The sequence below is a fragment of the Microtus pennsylvanicus genome, chromosome 22 (assembly GCF_037038515.1).
Source record: "Microtus pennsylvanicus isolate mMicPen1 chromosome 22, mMicPen1.hap1, whole genome shotgun sequence".
NCBI lineage: Eukaryota > Metazoa > Chordata > Mammalia > Rodentia > Cricetidae > Microtus > Microtus pennsylvanicus.
Window position 1 is genome coordinate 31,773,339 of NC_134600.1, and position 18,817 is coordinate 31,792,155.

Sequence of the window (18,817 nt, forward strand, 5' to 3'; positions counted from 1 at the left end):
TAGGACCATAGCTTATAACTCATTTCTTATGCCTTATAAAAGAAAATGTGAAGATTCAGTGTGTTGAATGACATCATCCTAAATTCAAGTTTTTTGCTTGCTTGCTAAATTTGTAAACAGAGACTGCTTGTTCTTTTCCAGCTGCCGAGACTTGAAAAATCACACAGAAACTGTATTAATTGCAAAATTCTTTGGCCTACTAGCTCAAGTTTCTTGTTAACTAATTCTTACATCTTAAATTAACCCACGTCTATTAATCTGTGTATTGCCACAAGACTGTAAACTTCCGGCAGGTCTTCTTCAGCAGCTACATGGAGTCTCTTTGACTCCATCTACTCTCCTTCTATGTCTCTATTCAGATTTACCTTTACTCTGATAAGCCATTGGCCAAAACAGCTTTATTCATTAACCAATTAAAGCAACAAATATACAGAAAGATATCCCACATCAAAATTTAGAACAAGTAGTCCTTGGATTTGTTTTTATAACTACAAAGTTATCACATTAACAGCCTATTAAAACTAGACCTTTCTAAATTTGGTGAGCAACAGAAACTAATTCATAACTAACTAATTCATAAACGGCAAACCTCTTCCAACAATTGGGATGATGTATTGAGTTAAACCTCCTTGAACTTTAAAATAAGTTCAAGAGGCATCGGATTATCTCTGACAATGGCTCCTTTTTCATAGATGAGGAACTATTCTCGGGAATGTACATAGATTTCATGGGAACAGACGCTGCTATTTTTCGGAGTTTAACTAAAAGGAATGCGGTCCGAACTGATCAGCACAATTCAAAATGGCTGAGTGGTAAGAAAGCATTTACTGTGTTTTCCCCTTTGATATCTTGTCTTCAACTAACATTTAATACTACACTGATAATATGGAAAGTAGTTAAAAACTAAAGTATCGGGCTTTGACGTAAGTAGTCCTAATTCTATATTCTACGTGCCAAATAAATAGCCATCGTTTTTATTCCAATTGTTTGATTTATTAATGATGATATAATTGTCATAAACTAGGTAAATACAAATGTCAGTGGCACCCATCATGCCTACCTCCATTTGTTAAATGGTAATATATTCCAGTTAAATGTGGTTTGAGTTACTGTAATCACTTTTATATTTCCATATTTCTAAATTGAAGAATTCTACCAAACTCACATCTTTAGATATTTCTGATGGATCATACATAGAAACTCTTTGTGTTTGCTTATGCTAATAAACTAAAATTACAGAAAGTGGCATATTACTGCTTCAAAACTTGACTAATTTTAAATTGTGATGGTATGATAACTTTATGATAATCCTTGTTTAGTTGTTTCAGACTCTCAAGGTCATCAGGTATCCACACCCTGAAAAGAGGCTAAGTTAATTTTACTGTGTGATTTCAGTCTGTTTCTGTCACATAGAGGAGGAGGAAGTCACTGAGCACTTGCCATTCCAGCCTCAGGAAACTTGCAAACTCACTCTAAATTGCCTGTTTAGTTAATGAAGCAGTTTAGCATGAGTCCCCACAATTAAGCGTTGTGTCTCGCTGATTGGTCAGCGATGAAAGCATTGATTGTCTTGCTTCTTCCAGTTATTTCCCCAGTACTTCTGAAAATAGAATATTCTAAAAAGTTGTTTTGTTCCTGAAATAAGGAGACCCTCTATGTCTACACTGACTACATTTTTTCCTTGAAACATTTTCTCTTCTTTCCATTTGCTGTATTTTAAGAAAAACAGAGTCAAATTTTTGATACTGTATCAACTTCTTCTTCTTCTTCTTCTTCTTCTTCTTCTTCTTCTTCTTCTTCTTCTTCTTCTTCTTCTTCTTCTTCTTCTTCTTCTTCTTCTTCTTCTTCTTGTTTCTCCTTATTCTTCTTCTTCTCTCCCACCTCACTTTCCCCTCTTCCTCTTCTTCCCCTCCTCCTTTTTCTCCTCTTTCTCCTTTTTCCCTCCTCTACCCTTACTGCTTAAAGTTATTTCTTCTTTTTCCTTTAATTGAAAATAGATTTTTTTCATACAATATATTGTTTGCAGTTTGCCCTCCCCCCAACTCCTCCCAGTTCTTTACACCTCCTCTCTCATCCAGCTCCACCCCATTTCTGTCTCTTATAAGAAGACAAACATGCATATAAGGAATATTAGTAAAATAAAACAGTAGAATATTGTAAAAGGAAAATAAATTGGGATAGCACAAAACAACGAATGAAAAAGAACCAAAGAAAAATCACAAGAAATTTATATAGATGTGAGACACACAGAGCAGTTCTATGAAAATATAAAGCCAGAACCAGGATATCTATTCAATGGACCTGTAAGATAAAGCAAAAGCAAAAGCAAAACAGCTCCCTCATCGACTTAATATTAGGGGACAAAGACCCTTCAAAGATGCAGCTGAGTTAGTTTTGTGTTGGTTATTGACTGCTAGACATGCCCTTAGTGATTTGCTTCTCCAGTGAGACTCTCTGAATAAAACTAATTTTTCAATTGCAAGTGACTATCCAATGAAGAAACCCATCTGGTTTGGATGGGACCTTCATATTCATATTCTGTTTTAATTAAGCTTATATATATATATATATATATATATATATATATATATATATATATGCTCAAATGTAAACACCAAATTTAAAAACCAACATAAAAGTAAAACAAGCATTAAATTCCATAGAAATAACTGTTAAAATAATATTCAAGTTACAAAGAATTTTTTATATTGCTATCTCTCTCTCTCTCTCTCTCTCTCTCTCTCTCTCTCTCTCTCTCTCTCTCTCTCCTCTCTCTTGAGACAGGGTTTCCTTGTAGGTTTGGGGCCTGTCCTGTCCTGGAACTAGCTCTTGTAGACCAGCCTGGCCTCAAACGCACAGAGATCCACCTGCCTCTTCCCCCGAGTGCTGGGATTAAAGGCATGAGCCACCACTACTCAGCTCAATATTACTATATTTCTTAAGTGTCCTTCAGACAGAGATAAGCTTTTGTCTGTCACACTAGAGTTATGGTTTGTTATGTTTGGCACTCTCCTTGAGGTATGTTGATATACAATGACTGCTTTTTGAAATTTCGCCTATGAAGAGTGAATTAATCGCTGTTGGGAAAGGAATGCACTTGCTGTCTGTTTCAAAGAGCAGTAGGGTTTTGCCTGGCAGTGGTGGCACCCGCCTTTAATCCCAGCACTCCGGAGGCAGAGGCAGACGGATCTCTGTGAGTTCGAGGCCAGCCTGGTCTACAAGAGCTAGTGTCAGGACAGGCTCCAAAGCTACAGAGAAACCCTGTCTTGAAAGACTAAAAAAGAAAAAAAAAAGAGCAGTAGGTGGATTTTTATCATTCACACAATCTTCATACTTCTTTTGCAAGAACCTATGTTTGTGGATGCACACGTTATCCCGGATGGTACTGATCCAAACGATGCTAAGGTGTATTTCTTCTTCAAAGAAAAGCTGACAGACAACAATAGGAGCACCAAACAGATTCATTCCATGATTGCAAGAATATGTCCTGTAAGTGCACTGAAATTTTTAATTAAAGAAATAATTCAAATTATGTAATATGCTTTCCAATATTTCAGTGTTTTCTTTTACCCTTTACCAACAAATAAAGTAGAAAGGAGAATATTATAGAGCATGCATTTCACAGTTTTTGTGAGACAATTATACCACATTTCAGTAAAAATATTTAAGGAAATATTTTGATTATTTTTTTAAACATAGAAGTAGTTTTGGATAATTTTGCAATTCCATTTGCTGTGTTGCAGTTAAACAAATGGAATACTGTAAATTACCAAAGAAAACAAAATAATTCTTGTAAATAAGATACATCAGAATGTCAGTAAAACATAATTATAAAACATAAAGGCAGCATGCAACAGTGTAAATTAAGAAAATATTTTATCATTTTAATAAGTATCAGTATATAAGCCCTACAAAAAAAAACACTGAAAAAAATTCTGATCCAATGTATTGTATACTTTTTTTTTAGACTTTTTTGGCTTATTTGTGATAATTTCATTTGTCAGATGTATTTATTGAAGTAGCCAGTGTTTGTTTATCTTTAAATATTGGGATATTCTGTTGACTAGAACTCATCTGTTTCTCAATAATTTGAGCCAATATAGCAAAGTTAGCAGGAATGAAAAGATTGTTGGACATAAAGGATAGACAATATGAAAGAGCAAAAGTCCATGCCCTGTGCATTTGCCTGGAAAATGTATGTAATAAATCAGCCACTGGGAAATACAAAGTATAAGTGAACATGCTGAGCAGTGGGGGATAAAATAGAATGATCTGGAGGTTTCAGATGTGTGATGTGCCCACTCTCCTGAACATGGTAAGCTCTGAAAGCTACAACTGTATCCAGTAAATTTCATATACATCAAAGAGAACAAACATTTGCCTTGGCAAGTGGCAGTTATTTATTCACCTGATATAACTGTTTATGTTGTATATTGTAAAAATTGAGTCATATACTTATATTTCCATATAGTCCATTTCTTGCTGATACCGTAGTATAAAAGATCAATCAAAAAATACTAAAGATCCTAGTTGCTTTTTTAAATTGAGGGCAACACTTTCTAATCTTCAGATAGCCATAAATTAAAAGCCAGCGTTCTAGCTGAATTTGTAATACACAACTGTTTCTCCAATCATCTGAATTGTGTTTGTAAAATGGTTCCAGAATGACACTGGTGGACAACGTAGTCTTGTCAACAAGTGGACCACATTCTTAAAGGCAAGACTTGTGTGCTCCGTCACAGACGAAGATGGCCCCGAGACACATTTTGATGAATTGGGTACGTGGATGTGGCAGTGAGCACTGTTTCTGAGAAGGACTTTATGAACATCGTGTGTCTTACTAAAGTCTCAGATAGGAGCATTTGCCCACAGTGTAAATGGTGTTCCACCTTGGGAGGGAATTGTCAACTGCTCAGCGGTGTCCTTAAATATGTTAGTAATTTCTTCCACTGTTGAATACACTGCTAAAATGCTAAGACATTAATGTGGGGGTGGTGGAAGGACTTCTAAAATTTATATACAGGTAATGGCATGTTTGATCATTTATAAATGAATTTATAATATATATTTATAATATTCTGATCTAAAGCAATTTAAGTTTAGGAAACTCTAACTCAAAATATTATACACTATTCATTTAAGTTCTTATATTTTTCAATTAAATAAGTGTATATGCAAACATACATACACACATATATATGTAAGTTCTAAATTAAATAGAAAATTTCATAAAGATTTTAAAAAGTGCCATTATAAATGACAAGAATTATGTTCCCAGCTTAGTTCTTCTTGATGATTCTCACTAAGTTTTCCTTCTATGAGAAGAATCTTATGATCTGCAGATCAAATAAGGACTAATAGTTTATCAAAATATGGTTTTCTGTAGTTGAAGTACCTTGTTAATACATCATAACGCTGTGATAGCTATTTAGACATATCTCTTTTCAAATACTATCCATTGAAATGTATAGCTTAGTCATTCTTAGATTTTGAGACATATGTTGAGGTAAAAAATACATATCCATTACAAACTGCAAAATGCACTGATTCTAAGAGTTATAAATAAATCTGAAGGAGGCTGTTTCTCACCTTAAGAAACATTATCTGTTATATGGTCATTGGTTCTTCAAGGCTCAAGATGCGTGTTTTATTTTTACTGTATTATAAAAGCATCTGTCTCTGCCTATGACATACATTAAAGTCTTATTGTTAGAGGAATTGTTAGGTAAAATAGTCTTGGAAATCTTGACCAGAAGTCTAAATAAAGTTTTATTCCTACAAAGGAGGTTTTATATCTTTTACTTCCCATGCAAAAGATTTTTTTCAGCATTACAACTTCAAATCATAGACTGAAAGAAAACTGCGAGTTGAGTCATTTTTCAATTAAAATTACTGTATCATCAATAGAGGCTTTTGAGGAAATGCAGAATCAAGCAACAGGAAAATATCTGTGGCATTCCTACCGTGGACAGCATGGTCGGGCTTTGCCTACTCTACAGACTTAAGGTATCAAGGATTTCAAAGTTCTAGTCTATAGTTTCCATTTGGGGTTTTCCCCTTCGTGTTTATACACATATCATCATTTCCATAGAGACACAATCTTTCTGAATGCTCTCAGTGCCAGGCTAGCATTTTATTTATGCTACCAAGTGCTTATCACCACATTATAACAAAGTGGAGGAATTTTCCAGTAATACCTTCTTGAGGATTATTTCTCACAGTTGAAATGGTTGTATTAGGATAATTCAAAATCAGCAACTAGCATTTGAGAAACTTTTAAAAGAATATGTTTTCCTTTTGATAGAGGATGTGTTTCTGCTAGAGACTGACAATCCGAGGACCACCCTTGTGTACGGCATCTTCACCACGTCCAGGTAATTATGAAACAGCAGCAGCTCTTTCAGTAAACAACGAATGCTCTCATTTTACTTGCTTTTTCCAGATCACTAAAACATATTTGATCTCAACTAATGTTTACAAATGCGTTTTGAACAATCACATGTTGTTCTACGGAAGAAATAAAGTGTGAATTGAATAGTAGAAATAAAATGCTTGAAGTATTTGTTGACATAACAAAGTTAAAGACAAATGGTTCTAATAAAATCAGAACCTATGGTATTGGTGGTGAAGAATATGTTTCTACCCTGTATTTTAGCAGTGGTAGCATAAGCATATATGTAGAAGTCATGGAAGAGTATATGTTTAATTATTTACATTTTTATAGCAGACATGCATTATTAAAAGTAATAAAAATATTTTTGATTTGAATTAAAATAACTTCACTTCATCATTAAAGTGATGGCTTTGAGAAGGTGAAAAAAGCTGGACCGGTTCTGTTATTCTGTAATATGACAATATTTTTGCATTTTAAGATAGGCTTAATATTTTCTAGCTTTTCCTGGAGTCCAATGGCAACTTTATGGTGTTTTGCAGTGTGTTTTCCACATACTTGATACTCTCTGTGCAAATATCAGTCTATTAATTTTGTACTCGATGTTATTCTGAATTCAGCCTGGTACTCCAGCCAAGTCTTTTGAACTCAAGAGAAGGATACATCGGTTCCTTTTCATTTATTAGAAAACTGCAAAACAGTGATTTGAAATATTATTTCCTAAGTGAGTTTTAAATGGGGTATAAGTGTCTGGGGTGATTCTTCAGTAAGAAAGAGATCTTGTTGTTCATACATGGGGCCCTGAGTTAGATCCCTGATACCTACGTAAATGCCAAGTGTGGTGGCATCCATAGAGCCCCTCATGGGTTAGGGATAGAGAGAGAAGGAGAGACATGTTCTAGGGAACTCGCTGGCAGGCTAATCTCACCAAAATGGCCATCATCAGGTTCACAGTGAGACCCTGTATGAAGGGAATCAGGCCAGCACTGACAGGGGACAACACCTGGAATCTTCCTTTGACGTTTGCATGCACAAGTACAGGTACACATGCCTGCATGTAATGTGTATACACACACCCACACTTACATGCAACATACAGAAAAGAGAAAGAAAAAAAAACATAAAGTATGGTGCAATTACTGCTATGAGCTTTTCAAAATCAAAGGATTGGCAGGAATACTGATTATCAGTCATTTAGGTCTACACCCCAAGGTGCCCCGGATGTCCTCGATGGTATGCTTAGCTAATGAATAAATCCAGCAAATGAGTAGCATCACTTTAGTTTATTAAAAAAATTAATGTCAAGATAACAAAAATTCCAATAAAATATTGGTTTCGGTCAAATACTAATTTTAATAAATTTTTTCTAATTTATATTTGTCAAAAATTAGCTTGACCATTAAATATTAGAAAGTTTCATTTCTACCTTCTGATGTTAATGGTTAATGATTAAAGCTTTGTTTCCATCTAAAACTTTTTTAATTAGGCTTCTAGTTTGGAGTCAATATTAAGTAAAAAAATATGACTTCATTGGCAAGTAGTTGTCAGTTGGAGATTTACTCTCGGCTAGGGATGTGGGTGTATGTCTACCTCCTCCTGAGGGATTACTGGAGATATCTGCATTAGGGCAGAATGTTTCAAGGTCACTCACTGTGCCCCTGTGGCTTAAGGTTTTGGGACTGATTCCCCTCTGTTGTAGAAGGATCTGCTCCCCTAACCAAAGTGCCCAAATTCACCGGCACAAATAAAATAGATTTTAGAAAAAATAAAACAGATTCTTTGCTTTCGTTTTCAGCTCTGTTTTTAAAGGATCTGCGGTGTGTGTGTACCATTTATCTGATATTCAGACTGTGTTCAATGGGCCTTTTGCTCACAAAGAAGGCCCCAATCACCAGCTGATATCCTATCAAGGCAGAATTCCGTATCCTCGCCCTGGCACTGTAAGTACTCGTGACATTTACTTTTATCTTATTTAAGTAGAAACTTCATTTACAATTATTAAATATAACTATGGTCCTCTGGGTATGCTCATTATGATTTTCAGCTTCACAGTTCTAGCTTAATTTTTGTCTGGATTGAGATGTGCTAATACGTCATGTATGTTATAAAAGTGAGATTTTATAAGCGCTATAATTAATAGCAAAATTTCACCAAAATTCTAAGTCACCTTCGTAAAATATGGTAGATATAATTTTTTTTCTAATTTTAAAGCTCTCACTTTGAAATTTTCAGAGGGAGACTTAATATGCTAACAGTAATACCAACAGTGCTCCCCACCTTTCCTTTCTTTTGTTGACACAGTCTTTACTATGTCAAGATATATAAGCCTTTATATAAGCCTTGTCCAGTTTAATCACTAAGTAGACCAGGCTGGTCTTGAACTCATAGAAATCCACCTGTTTCTGATTCCCAAGATCTAGGACTAAAGGCAAGCTCCAGCATACAGTACCTGCTAGCTGTTTGTTTTTTAATAATACTTTTATACATTAAGAAATTTTGTTGTAGATAATGATACTCTCGTGAATATTAACCTAGAGATAACTAACGTTACCTGCCCTTTTGACATATGTGTCTGCTTGAATAGCAGCTGTTAATTGAAAAAAATCAATCAGGAAATTTTTCAAATCCTTGAACCAAATGAAAATGAAAGTATAACTTTCCAGAACCTTTGGGGCTGTGGCTAAAATATTACTAAAAGTGACATTTATGACTGTGAATGTTTACATTAAAAAGTCAAAACAGACCTGGAGAGATGGCTTGATTGTCATGATTACCTGTTATTCTTGCAGAGGACCCAGGTTTTCACATGATGCACAGACAGACATATAATTAGGCAAAACTCTCACACATAAAATGAAATTAATAAATCTAAGTTTTAAAAATGGACTGGAATTAATGGCTCAGCAGTTAATATCATTTGTTGCTCCTGCAGATGACTCAGGTTTGATGCTCAGCACCCATATGGAGGTTCACAACTATCCATTCTTCCAGTTCCAAGTGTACCAATGTTCTTTCCTGGCCTTACAGGGACTAAGAACACACATGATACACATATATACACCCAGGCAAAACACTGACAGATCAAATAAAATAGCTTAATCTAATACAATATCAAAATACCTCAAATAACCTACCATGTGCTTAAAAGTCTTGGGAAAATAGTACAAAGGCAAGTTCAGAAACAGTAGGCAGCGAGGTAAAAGAGGTCAGGGTGTGTGATTTGGTTTGGCTTTGTTTTTCAAGACAGGGTTTCTCTGCACAGTGCTGACTGTTCTGGAACTCTGTAGACCAAGCTGACCATGAACTCCCAGATCCACCTGCCTCAGCCCCACAACTGCTAGAATTAATGGTGAGCACCCCCACCAACTAGTATCTTGGCGGATATTGATGAAATACATATAAAGATCAGAACATACAATCAATCAACCACAATGCAGTCAATAGATACCTAAGACTGACTAATCCCTAGCTGAACTGACAAAAATAAAAGGAAGACAATATAATTAAATTAGGGAGTATTCTAATGAACTTAATATACTTATTAGAGAAAACGGTTCCATCCTAGAAATCTTGATAAATCTATAATTTGATAAATCATTAGTCACATATGATCTGAAAGAGTTAAATAATGAGAACACAAACAGATTAAACAAGCCATAACACACAAGGAGACTGAAGCAGCAATAGGAAAAAAAATCAAAACAGAATAAAACTCCCAAGAAGAGAAGGACCAGATGGATGTATTCACTGCTCCTTTCCACCAAACTTTTCTGCAAGAGCTGACAAGAGTGTTGATCAATCTGTTAATAAAAATAAAAAAGAAGGCACACTACCAAAATAATTCCACTAAAGTATTCTCTTGAAGCTAAACCAGATAAAAACACAATGGAATAAAACAAAACTGTGGGCTGCTCCCTCTGACAAACACAGATACAGATATTCTTTTTTCCTTTTAATTTTTATTTATTTTTCTCTCATATAATACAACCTGGCTGCAGCATCTGCTCATTCAATTACTCCCAGACCTCCCCTCCCCTCATCCTTCTCTGTTTCCCTTCAGGAAAGAGCAGTCCTCCCAACGGATAGGTACTGCACTCAACAAAGTACAATATGATTAGGCACACACCTCCATACAATATTAAAGGGGTCAACTCAGAGGGAGGAAAGGGGTCTCAAGAGCGGGCAAAAGAGTCAGATACTCTCGTTATTTATTTCTAAAAACACTCTGTTTAAAATGGTACAGTTAATTATGTCTAACAAGTAACTCGATTAGGCAGAACACTGACTAATTGCTTTTACAACCAAGGAAAACAATCAACAGATGTAATCATCCCAGGGCCCTTCAGCTGATAGCAGGTATGGAGCAAAGATGTCTTAGGAGGTGAGAATGGAGGGAAAGGCTGAGAAAACTGCATGTGAGTAAAAGTCTCTCTTTGCTTTGTTCAAATTATTTCATGCATCCGCAGAAGACTAACTGCTAACTGATTCAAAGGTAAATTATGCTTTTGAAATGACTAGAAGTTGGGCTAATTAAACCTACGCTTTCATACAGAACAGTAGCAGGTAGTTGCAGTTTGGTGTACTTTCTCCAGTGTGTGAGCAGATAGTACAGAAGCAACTGACTTGCAAACTCAGAAAAACTCACCCCCTCCCTCCTGTAGCTTATGGTTGCATTCATTGAATTGAGGCCTCAGAATCTCATGAAGGCTGTTCTGAAAACCAGATTGCTCCTGTCTCCTGAGTATATTACTTCTTCCTTTTCTCAACCAAGGACATAGCAGTTACTTGAAATTAGCCATGGTCAGGATATTTGTGCAACTGAAATCCGCCTCATTCTACCTATGGCTCTTCCCCCATGTGACATCTTAAAAGCCACTTTGACATGTACACAGGGCTTTGAGTATCACATAGAAAACCACTCTGTCGAAAAGCAATAATTGTGTACACTGTGGTAAGAGACCAACCCTTTTCCACAAATAAACCAACGCTAAATTAGAAAATTCTGCTAACAGTCCCATTTTTTTAAAAGCCCTTCAGAATAAGCATTTTCCGCTGTCCTAAAACAGTGCGGAATAAGCCAGGGATTAGTGACACACACATCTGGAACAGAATCCTTGCAAAATGGGAGTAATCAGTACTTAAGACATTTTTCTATAATGTGGTTTCTTACATCTGGTATTGAGACCACAACAGCTCCTTTAAATCCAGAAATTGTCAGATGAGTGATCCTTGGGGAATCAACAGGGCAGGGTGGAGAAATGACCCTGGAACTCCTCCTAGAGAAGTATGCTTCCCCAAAGAACTGGTCGCTCCACCCTGAGCCCAGCAAAACAGCGTGAAGTCAGCTTTCTTACTCAGTTGCCAGCGGCTGCCTCAACCCTATGCTTCCTACTTCTGTAGCCAGAGGATATTCAGCCAAGTGAACTCCACAATCCTCTTCCTCTAGGTCAAGAATGTCATCTCTGTGTCAGAAGTCTTCCCAATGAGGGATCAACTGTGATTGTCCTTCTTCATTTCTCCACAGTAGTCTAGTTGCTGGGTCAACCTCATAAATATATAACTGTGTTTTTACATAAATGACACTGGCAGAAATCCTATACCCTCTTTCTCAGCTTCCCTGTAGGTGTTCCTTCAAAGCAGGGTACGTCGCTGTTCTAGCGAACAGCCCAACCAGCAAGCACACGTAAGTGCTGGGAGGGCTGCCAAGTGTGTCATAATGTTTTCCCCTAAGTCCTCTCAGTTTGTGGAAGAAACAAGACACCATTGGTATGTCGCAAAGGGCAAGCGAGACTGCAGACTCTGTGGCTGAGCTAATGAATTACCTTATCCTGTCACAGTGAGGGTGAGGCTTCTGTAGACTTCTTCATAGCCTGCACACCCCGCTGAAGCAGAACCTAATAACGCGATCATTTTTAACTCCCATTTCGGGGTGTCTCGGAACCATATCCACCAGCATCCTAAGGAGAACAGTTCCCCAAATAACACAGCCTCTGTTTCTCTTCCATACTGATACTAGCAGTCATATTTGCTCACTCTCCTAACTTTGTTTTCTTTTTTTCATTTTTGAGATTATAGTTTAATTGCATTTCTCCCTTCCCTTTACTCCCTTCAGGGCCCATATACCACTCCCTACTAGTCTTCAAATTCACAGCTTATTTTTCACTAATAGTTGCTTCATGCATATCTATTCATAAATATTACCTATTCAGTCCTTTAATGTTATTTGTATATTTATTCCAGTGAGGTGTGTGTGTGTGTATGTGTGTGTGTGTGTGTGTGTGCAGGTAGAGATCATTTTGCAGCCTCTACTATGTATGAATTATGGATGGGACTCAAGTATTTGACTTTGGCAGCAAATACCTTTATCTGGGGAGCCCTCACCAGCCAGATAAATTCATTTTTAAAATACTGACTCTTTCATGTGCATGACATTTGGTCTTGAATCATGCTCTGCCATTTAGATTTTATGTGTCTCCGATTATTACTTTATTGTCAAAAAAATGATGTTTGTCTATTTTATTAGTATGCTTGTATCTAGAAAGTCACAGTAATTTCTTTATTCTAATGCTTACCACAGGATTCATCAAATAATATTTGGATAAAATAATTATTCAAAGAAGGTACTTTCCTCACAGATCTAAGGACAATATAAGAAGACTAGAGGCATCAATGGTTAAAAACACTTGAGAGTAGCTCAGGAGTTAGGCACAGACACAGCTGTTCTTCTCTCTTCTGCAGAAGGGTCATTGCTTTCAGCTTTTCTATTGGCACTTCAGTGAAGATGTCTCAGAAAAGAAGTATTTACCACAACTTCATAAGAGTGGGAAAAAAACAACTGGGAATAACAAATTCTTAAGAAGTTTAACTAAAATGATTCAGTGATGACCTGTATAATAAATTAACCTACAGAACGCCAATGTTTCTGATGGGACTTAGCGATTATACCATCTTCTTTTTGTATTTACATCAGTTCCATCCTTCTTTTACCCCTTCAAATTCTCACATACCCCAGCACATTCACATTTATGACATTTTCTGTAATTATTCTTTTTTTCTAAAATTTTTATTACAATACAAACACATATGCATGACCTTCTGAATTCATTTAATGCTGTTCCTATATACATAAGACTAGGGTTTGCCTCACTGCATTTGCTAAGCTATTAGGGACTTGGTCTCTCGATAAAACTGATTCTCACTCTCTCAGGAGCTCTTCTAGTGATGAGACCTTGTGACGTTTCCAACATTCACATTGGCGTGTGAACTGGTATTCATTAGGCAGGTCTTTTTTCTAAGATTTATTATGCTGCAATATTCTGCCTGCACTAGATATTATTACAGATGGTTGTAAGCCTCCATGTGGTTGTTAGGAATTGAACTCAAGACCTAGGGAAGAGCAGTCAGTGCTCTAATCCTTTGAGCCATCTCTCCCCTCCTAGGCAAGTCTTTTTTATGTGGAGATTCCATAGGAGCAATGTCATGAGTCACCTTTTTGTGGTTACTTCTGTCACAAACCCTAGCCCTGGGGGCTTTCTAATATCCAGGGCAGGGGCATGAGGATTAGAGATGTGAGCTAGGAGGAACAGAGATAAGGAAGAAACAGAGACACAGGATAGTAACAGGAGGACAACTCAGCGAATACTGAATGCTGAATTACATGTTCTAAGTCCTGAGTTGGCCCGTGTTTAATTTTCCATACACTGTTATACCCTGATACAAAATGGGGGGGTAGGGGGCGGGCCAAAGACTGCTTTAGCAGGATACAAAGGACAACTAGAACAGTTATCTGCTGCAGTGCTTGAGACATCAAGCCATGAATTCCTAAGGAGAGTATTTGATGTTTGGGGGCAGTGAACCCATCCTAGACCAAGGATCCTGCAGGCAGCCTCTTCTCGGGTCAAACCTCCTATTTCAAAAGAAGGAGCAGAAGTATGCTTGCATTCTCTGACCTTTGGTCAGGGTGGAGCGGATCCAGATCTATGGCCATCTTAAGTCCAAAACAACAAGTAACCAGCTCCTAGGTCAGGATATCTTGTTTTGTAGCCACGCCTGTTATCAAAAACTTTGAAAGAGCAAAAATTAAGGTCAAACTGTCTGACCTTCAGATAAGGTGGAATAGGCTCACAGCTTGGGGTATCCACAGAGCAGCTACCTGGTCATGTCTACGTGACACTAGCTAGTGACGCAAGTTCCCTTTCAATCTTTTACCCCTTCTCATTTGGGCTTCTTTGATCCTTGGGTGTATGGATTATACTGTAGATGTGCTTACTGGGACTGGGCACCCCACGGTCACCTATCTGCATTTTAAGCATTTGGAGTATGATTCTCTATAACAGTCTCCATCTGCTGCACAAAGCAGTTTTATTTATGAGGAGAGAAAGCAACACTTATCTGTAGGTATAAAGATACATATTTGCAATACAGCTAGAAATTCTATGCCTGTAGGAAAATATCACCATAGGAGCTCACCCTTAGGCTCGATGGCTCCTCCAGACCTTATGTTCAATTACATAGGCAAAATCGGACACATACCTTTTCGCCTAAACAAGATAAAAGACCTTAGCGTGAAATTTGAACTGCTGAAATTTCTAGACTAAAATATGGTTTATGTTACCCCAAGGTCCCAATATGCATGCTTCCCTGTTCCAGATGACCATGATAGAGCCGTTGCCCACTAAATGTCCTTGCCTGGTTTACAATGAGGAAACTCAACAGTGCATATTGAGGGGGGTGGGTCACCTTTTTATCTTGTCACCATTTTTACAACTCATTTTGTCTTGACTGCTAATCCTGTGTCATGAATCAGCAGTGTGATTCTTAATTAGAATAATCCTTTTCTAAATTTGAAAATGATGTCACAGGAGGAGACTCTTATTTTTAAGGTAGGAGAACATTGTGCATAGATAATAAAAGCATGACTAAAGAAATTATTGAGGGTAAAAATGTACAGAACTCTAGACTGAGGCTGCCAAGAAGGCTTAGCAGATAAAGAAACTTGCTCTGCAAGCATTATGACCTGAATTCAATTCCTGGAACCTATGTAAAAGTGGGAAAAGAGAATTGACTCCACAAAGCTGTCTTTAAACCATACACACACACACACACACACACACACAAACACAGACACACACACATATGCATATATCATCACTAACAACAAAAATAAAAATTGTAAAAATAATAAAAATGATTTTTTTTAAAAAACTACAAGTTTGTGTTACCTATTTAACCAGCATAATTTTGAGCAACTTTAACAAAACTGTCATTAAGATTTTTTTTAACTTTAAGGAAAAGTTCTAAATAAGACTCAGATAATTTAATAGGCTGTCACATATATGTATACAACAATGTTTAATTTAAAAAAAAGCCGTTCGAAAGAAAGCAAGAAAAGATAAATGGGAGAGTTCAGAAGAAGGAAAGAAGCAGTGAATTATGTAACTATATTAATCTCAAAATTAAAAGAAATTATTTTTATAGGTAATCACACATCAGAGTAGTAAACTGACTGGACACTATGTAGCATGCCTAGTAATGTAAGCTAACTATGCACTTTTTTAGTACCAGCAAAAATGCTTACAAACACTTGAGGAGATGGATCCACAGAGCAAGCCACAATTAGTGGTGTCTTCAGAGTCTGGAACTGATGTTCCAGATGATGCCCTCACATTGTTCTTTCCATATTTCATTCAGTGAGCAGCATGCTGCCCTTTTTCCACTTTGTGTGAAAGACGAAGGCTGGAAATACCCATAACCCCTACTTTGAAGAAGTATGGAACACAACTGTCAGCTTTGAACAACCTCAAATTCAATTCTGTGTCCCCGTTTGGTCTTCATTTTGGGAAATTTATAAACAGGAATATTTAAATACAATGTTTTTCTTATAATGAAAAATATTCCAAGGTCATGGGAATATCCAATGACAGACTGTCTTTATTATTTATTTCTTTAGCTGTTTTTTTTTTCTAAAAAGAGAATGTGTGTGGGTAATGTATGTGTGTCCAATAAAAAGTTCTTGGCTAAATTGTTCTTGGCCTAAAGCGTGCATTCATGATGATAATGGGTTTGCGTGTGGATTCTGCCGAGAGGTTTGAGCAAATGTTTGCCTGTCCGTGCTGACACAAAGGAGCTGATGTCATTGGCTAGATATAGCAAGGATCCAACATGGGAGATGACACATCTTGCTTGATTTCCAATGTGTTTGTCTTTCTTAACCAAGGCAGCAGTAAAGATTAGACAGATTTCACACAAACCTCCCCATTTCTGTCCTCTGTTAAAGTCTGATCGTGTTCACATTCTGTTCCTGACGGGAGTAAAGAGTTGCTTCCCTGTCAGCCTTGAGAAAAGCCAACCTCTCTAGTAGGCCACAGTCCTGATAACATACCGTAATTTCCAAGACGTTAAGAACAGCAATTTTGCTTTGTTTGCTTTATGCAGTATTCCCTTAAAGACTAAATAAAACTAAAACTGGGGTATTGTATTTGAAGTAAAATGTGAAATCCATTTTTGTCATGAAAGTAATGTTATGGAGTATTTAATAGATTTAGACACACTGTTTGTGCTGACATATTTACTTCACCAATTTGGCTCACAGGACTTAGCACACACGGTCTACCAGTGAGTGAGTGTGAGCTCCAACCTTCAGCATTTCCATTTTACCTAAACTTTAATCCCTGGGTATCAGGGTAACCATCCTCCTCTGTCAGTCCACTTCCACCGTGGAAGCTTTCTAGTTGCCTATTTTCCCAATGCCATTGCCTCTTTCTATCTGCCCTGACAGCATGCGGCTCTATCCATTCCTCTTCCAGACAGAAGGGCACCTTCTTTTTCATCTGGTCCTCATACCAAAGTTTCAGGCCAGATCATCTAATGAAGAATGTAATCACTCCCTCAGCTACAGTCACCAGACGTTGACTGTTGCTAGTTTCACTGTATGATGAAATGATAGGCAAAACAGGCAGATCCAATTCAGTTTACCATCTAGGCAATAAGCATGCAGTAGATATGAAAGCAATGAATATGGAAAGCACCATTTGGTAAAGGGAAATGAGAACTGAGTGAGGAAATGGGAAAGCGAGATGGGCAACTGCATGTGCCAAGACTTAAAGACCATTGTTCCTGAGACTCAGGGGTGGCACTAGCTCCAGTGGCAAGCTTGACTCCCTGCAGATAGGAGAGTTGGCAGGGCATCCTAAGCTGGTGGTGTTTTGCTCTCTGTAGCTATTGTACTTGATGGAAATCTCTCCCAGATGGACAGTATCAGAGCTCATCCCCACACTGAGCTCCAACTTCAAGATTTGTCTAGGGAAGGGAGATTATATGGAAACAGACTTTTACATTAGAATTCTAATTGGATGTGATAATGGCCACCTAATTTGTTTTAAAGTCATAGCAGCATTAGAATTCTGTCCATGAGTGTTGTTGCCAGCAATATACTTCCTGTTACAAAATTGGAGATAGAAGGATGATGGATGAAAAGAGGGGAAAGTTAGGACATATTCAGATGTGTGTCAGCCCCTCTGTGGAGACTCTGTAGAATAAGGAGGCATTCTACTCAATTATCTAAGCCATTCAGATATCTAAGGAAATGCACCTCAAAGCTTTCTATAGATAGAGACCTCTCTGTCTAAGATCAAATGACTCATCTTCTTCTCTCTGGATCTCCAATGTACTTAAAGAAAGTTCGACTTTTTAAGTGTTTTGAAAATGATTATTATTAAGACAAAGAAACCATTTTATTAACTTATTTTCTTCTATTTTTTTTTTTTTAGTGCCCAGGCGGGGCATTTACACCCAACATGAGAACCACCAAGGACTTCCCAGATGATGTCGTCACCTTTATTCGCAACCACCCTCTCATGTACAATTCCATCTACCCCATCCACAGAAGGCCTCTGATTGTCCGCACAGGCACTGATTACAAGTACACGAAGATAGCCGTGGACCGCGTGAATGCTGCTGACGGACGATACCACGTCCTCTTCCTGGGGACAGGTAGGTGTTTGAAGTCATGGTGTACGATCAAGGAATGTTCAGCAATTTGGGGAGAAAGGAAAGACCAAATCATTGAGCCTAAAAGGTCATCAGTGTTGCCTTTAGTTTAGCCTTTAGTTGGATCTCTCCCACTTCATTTCCCACTGCTGTAAACAAAGTTAACAAAATAAATTACCGATGTAGTTGTGGTAAACAACTGAAGTTCATATATTCAAAGTACTCAAAGTAGTTGAGTTCCTCATCCATATTAAAGTGAAAAATACAAATAATCAACCAAATTAAGGGCTGGGTGGAAGTTTTCTACATGAACGATGTTCTGAAGAGAAGCAGAATCTGTGACTCACTAACTAATATTTGGAGTCATTTTCCAGAGTGATGGTGATAGATAAGACATTCTTTGTAAATTTGAAAGTAGACTTATGTATAGGAAGCTGT

At 37.2% G+C, this 18,817-nt stretch overlaps 1 protein-coding gene across 2 annotated transcripts in view; it reads left to right on the top strand.

The window, feature by feature from the left end:
* Sema3c (semaphorin 3C) overlaps positions 1 to 18,817 on the top strand; it is a 148,584-nt gene that overhangs the window by 89,521 nt on the left and 40,246 nt on the right. For both annotated transcript variants that reach the window (XM_075955963.1, XM_075955962.1), the window contains exons 7-12: positions 693 to 812; positions 3,347 to 3,489; positions 4,664 to 4,778; positions 6,305 to 6,374; positions 8,187 to 8,331; positions 18,160 to 18,382. In XM_075955963.1, the coding sequence (XP_075812078.1) occupies positions 693 to 812; positions 3,347 to 3,489; positions 4,664 to 4,778; positions 6,305 to 6,374; positions 8,187 to 8,331; positions 18,160 to 18,382 (816 nt within the window). The remainder of the gene's footprint in view (positions 1 to 692; positions 813 to 3,346; positions 3,490 to 4,663; positions 4,779 to 6,304; positions 6,375 to 8,186; positions 8,332 to 18,159; positions 18,383 to 18,817) is intronic.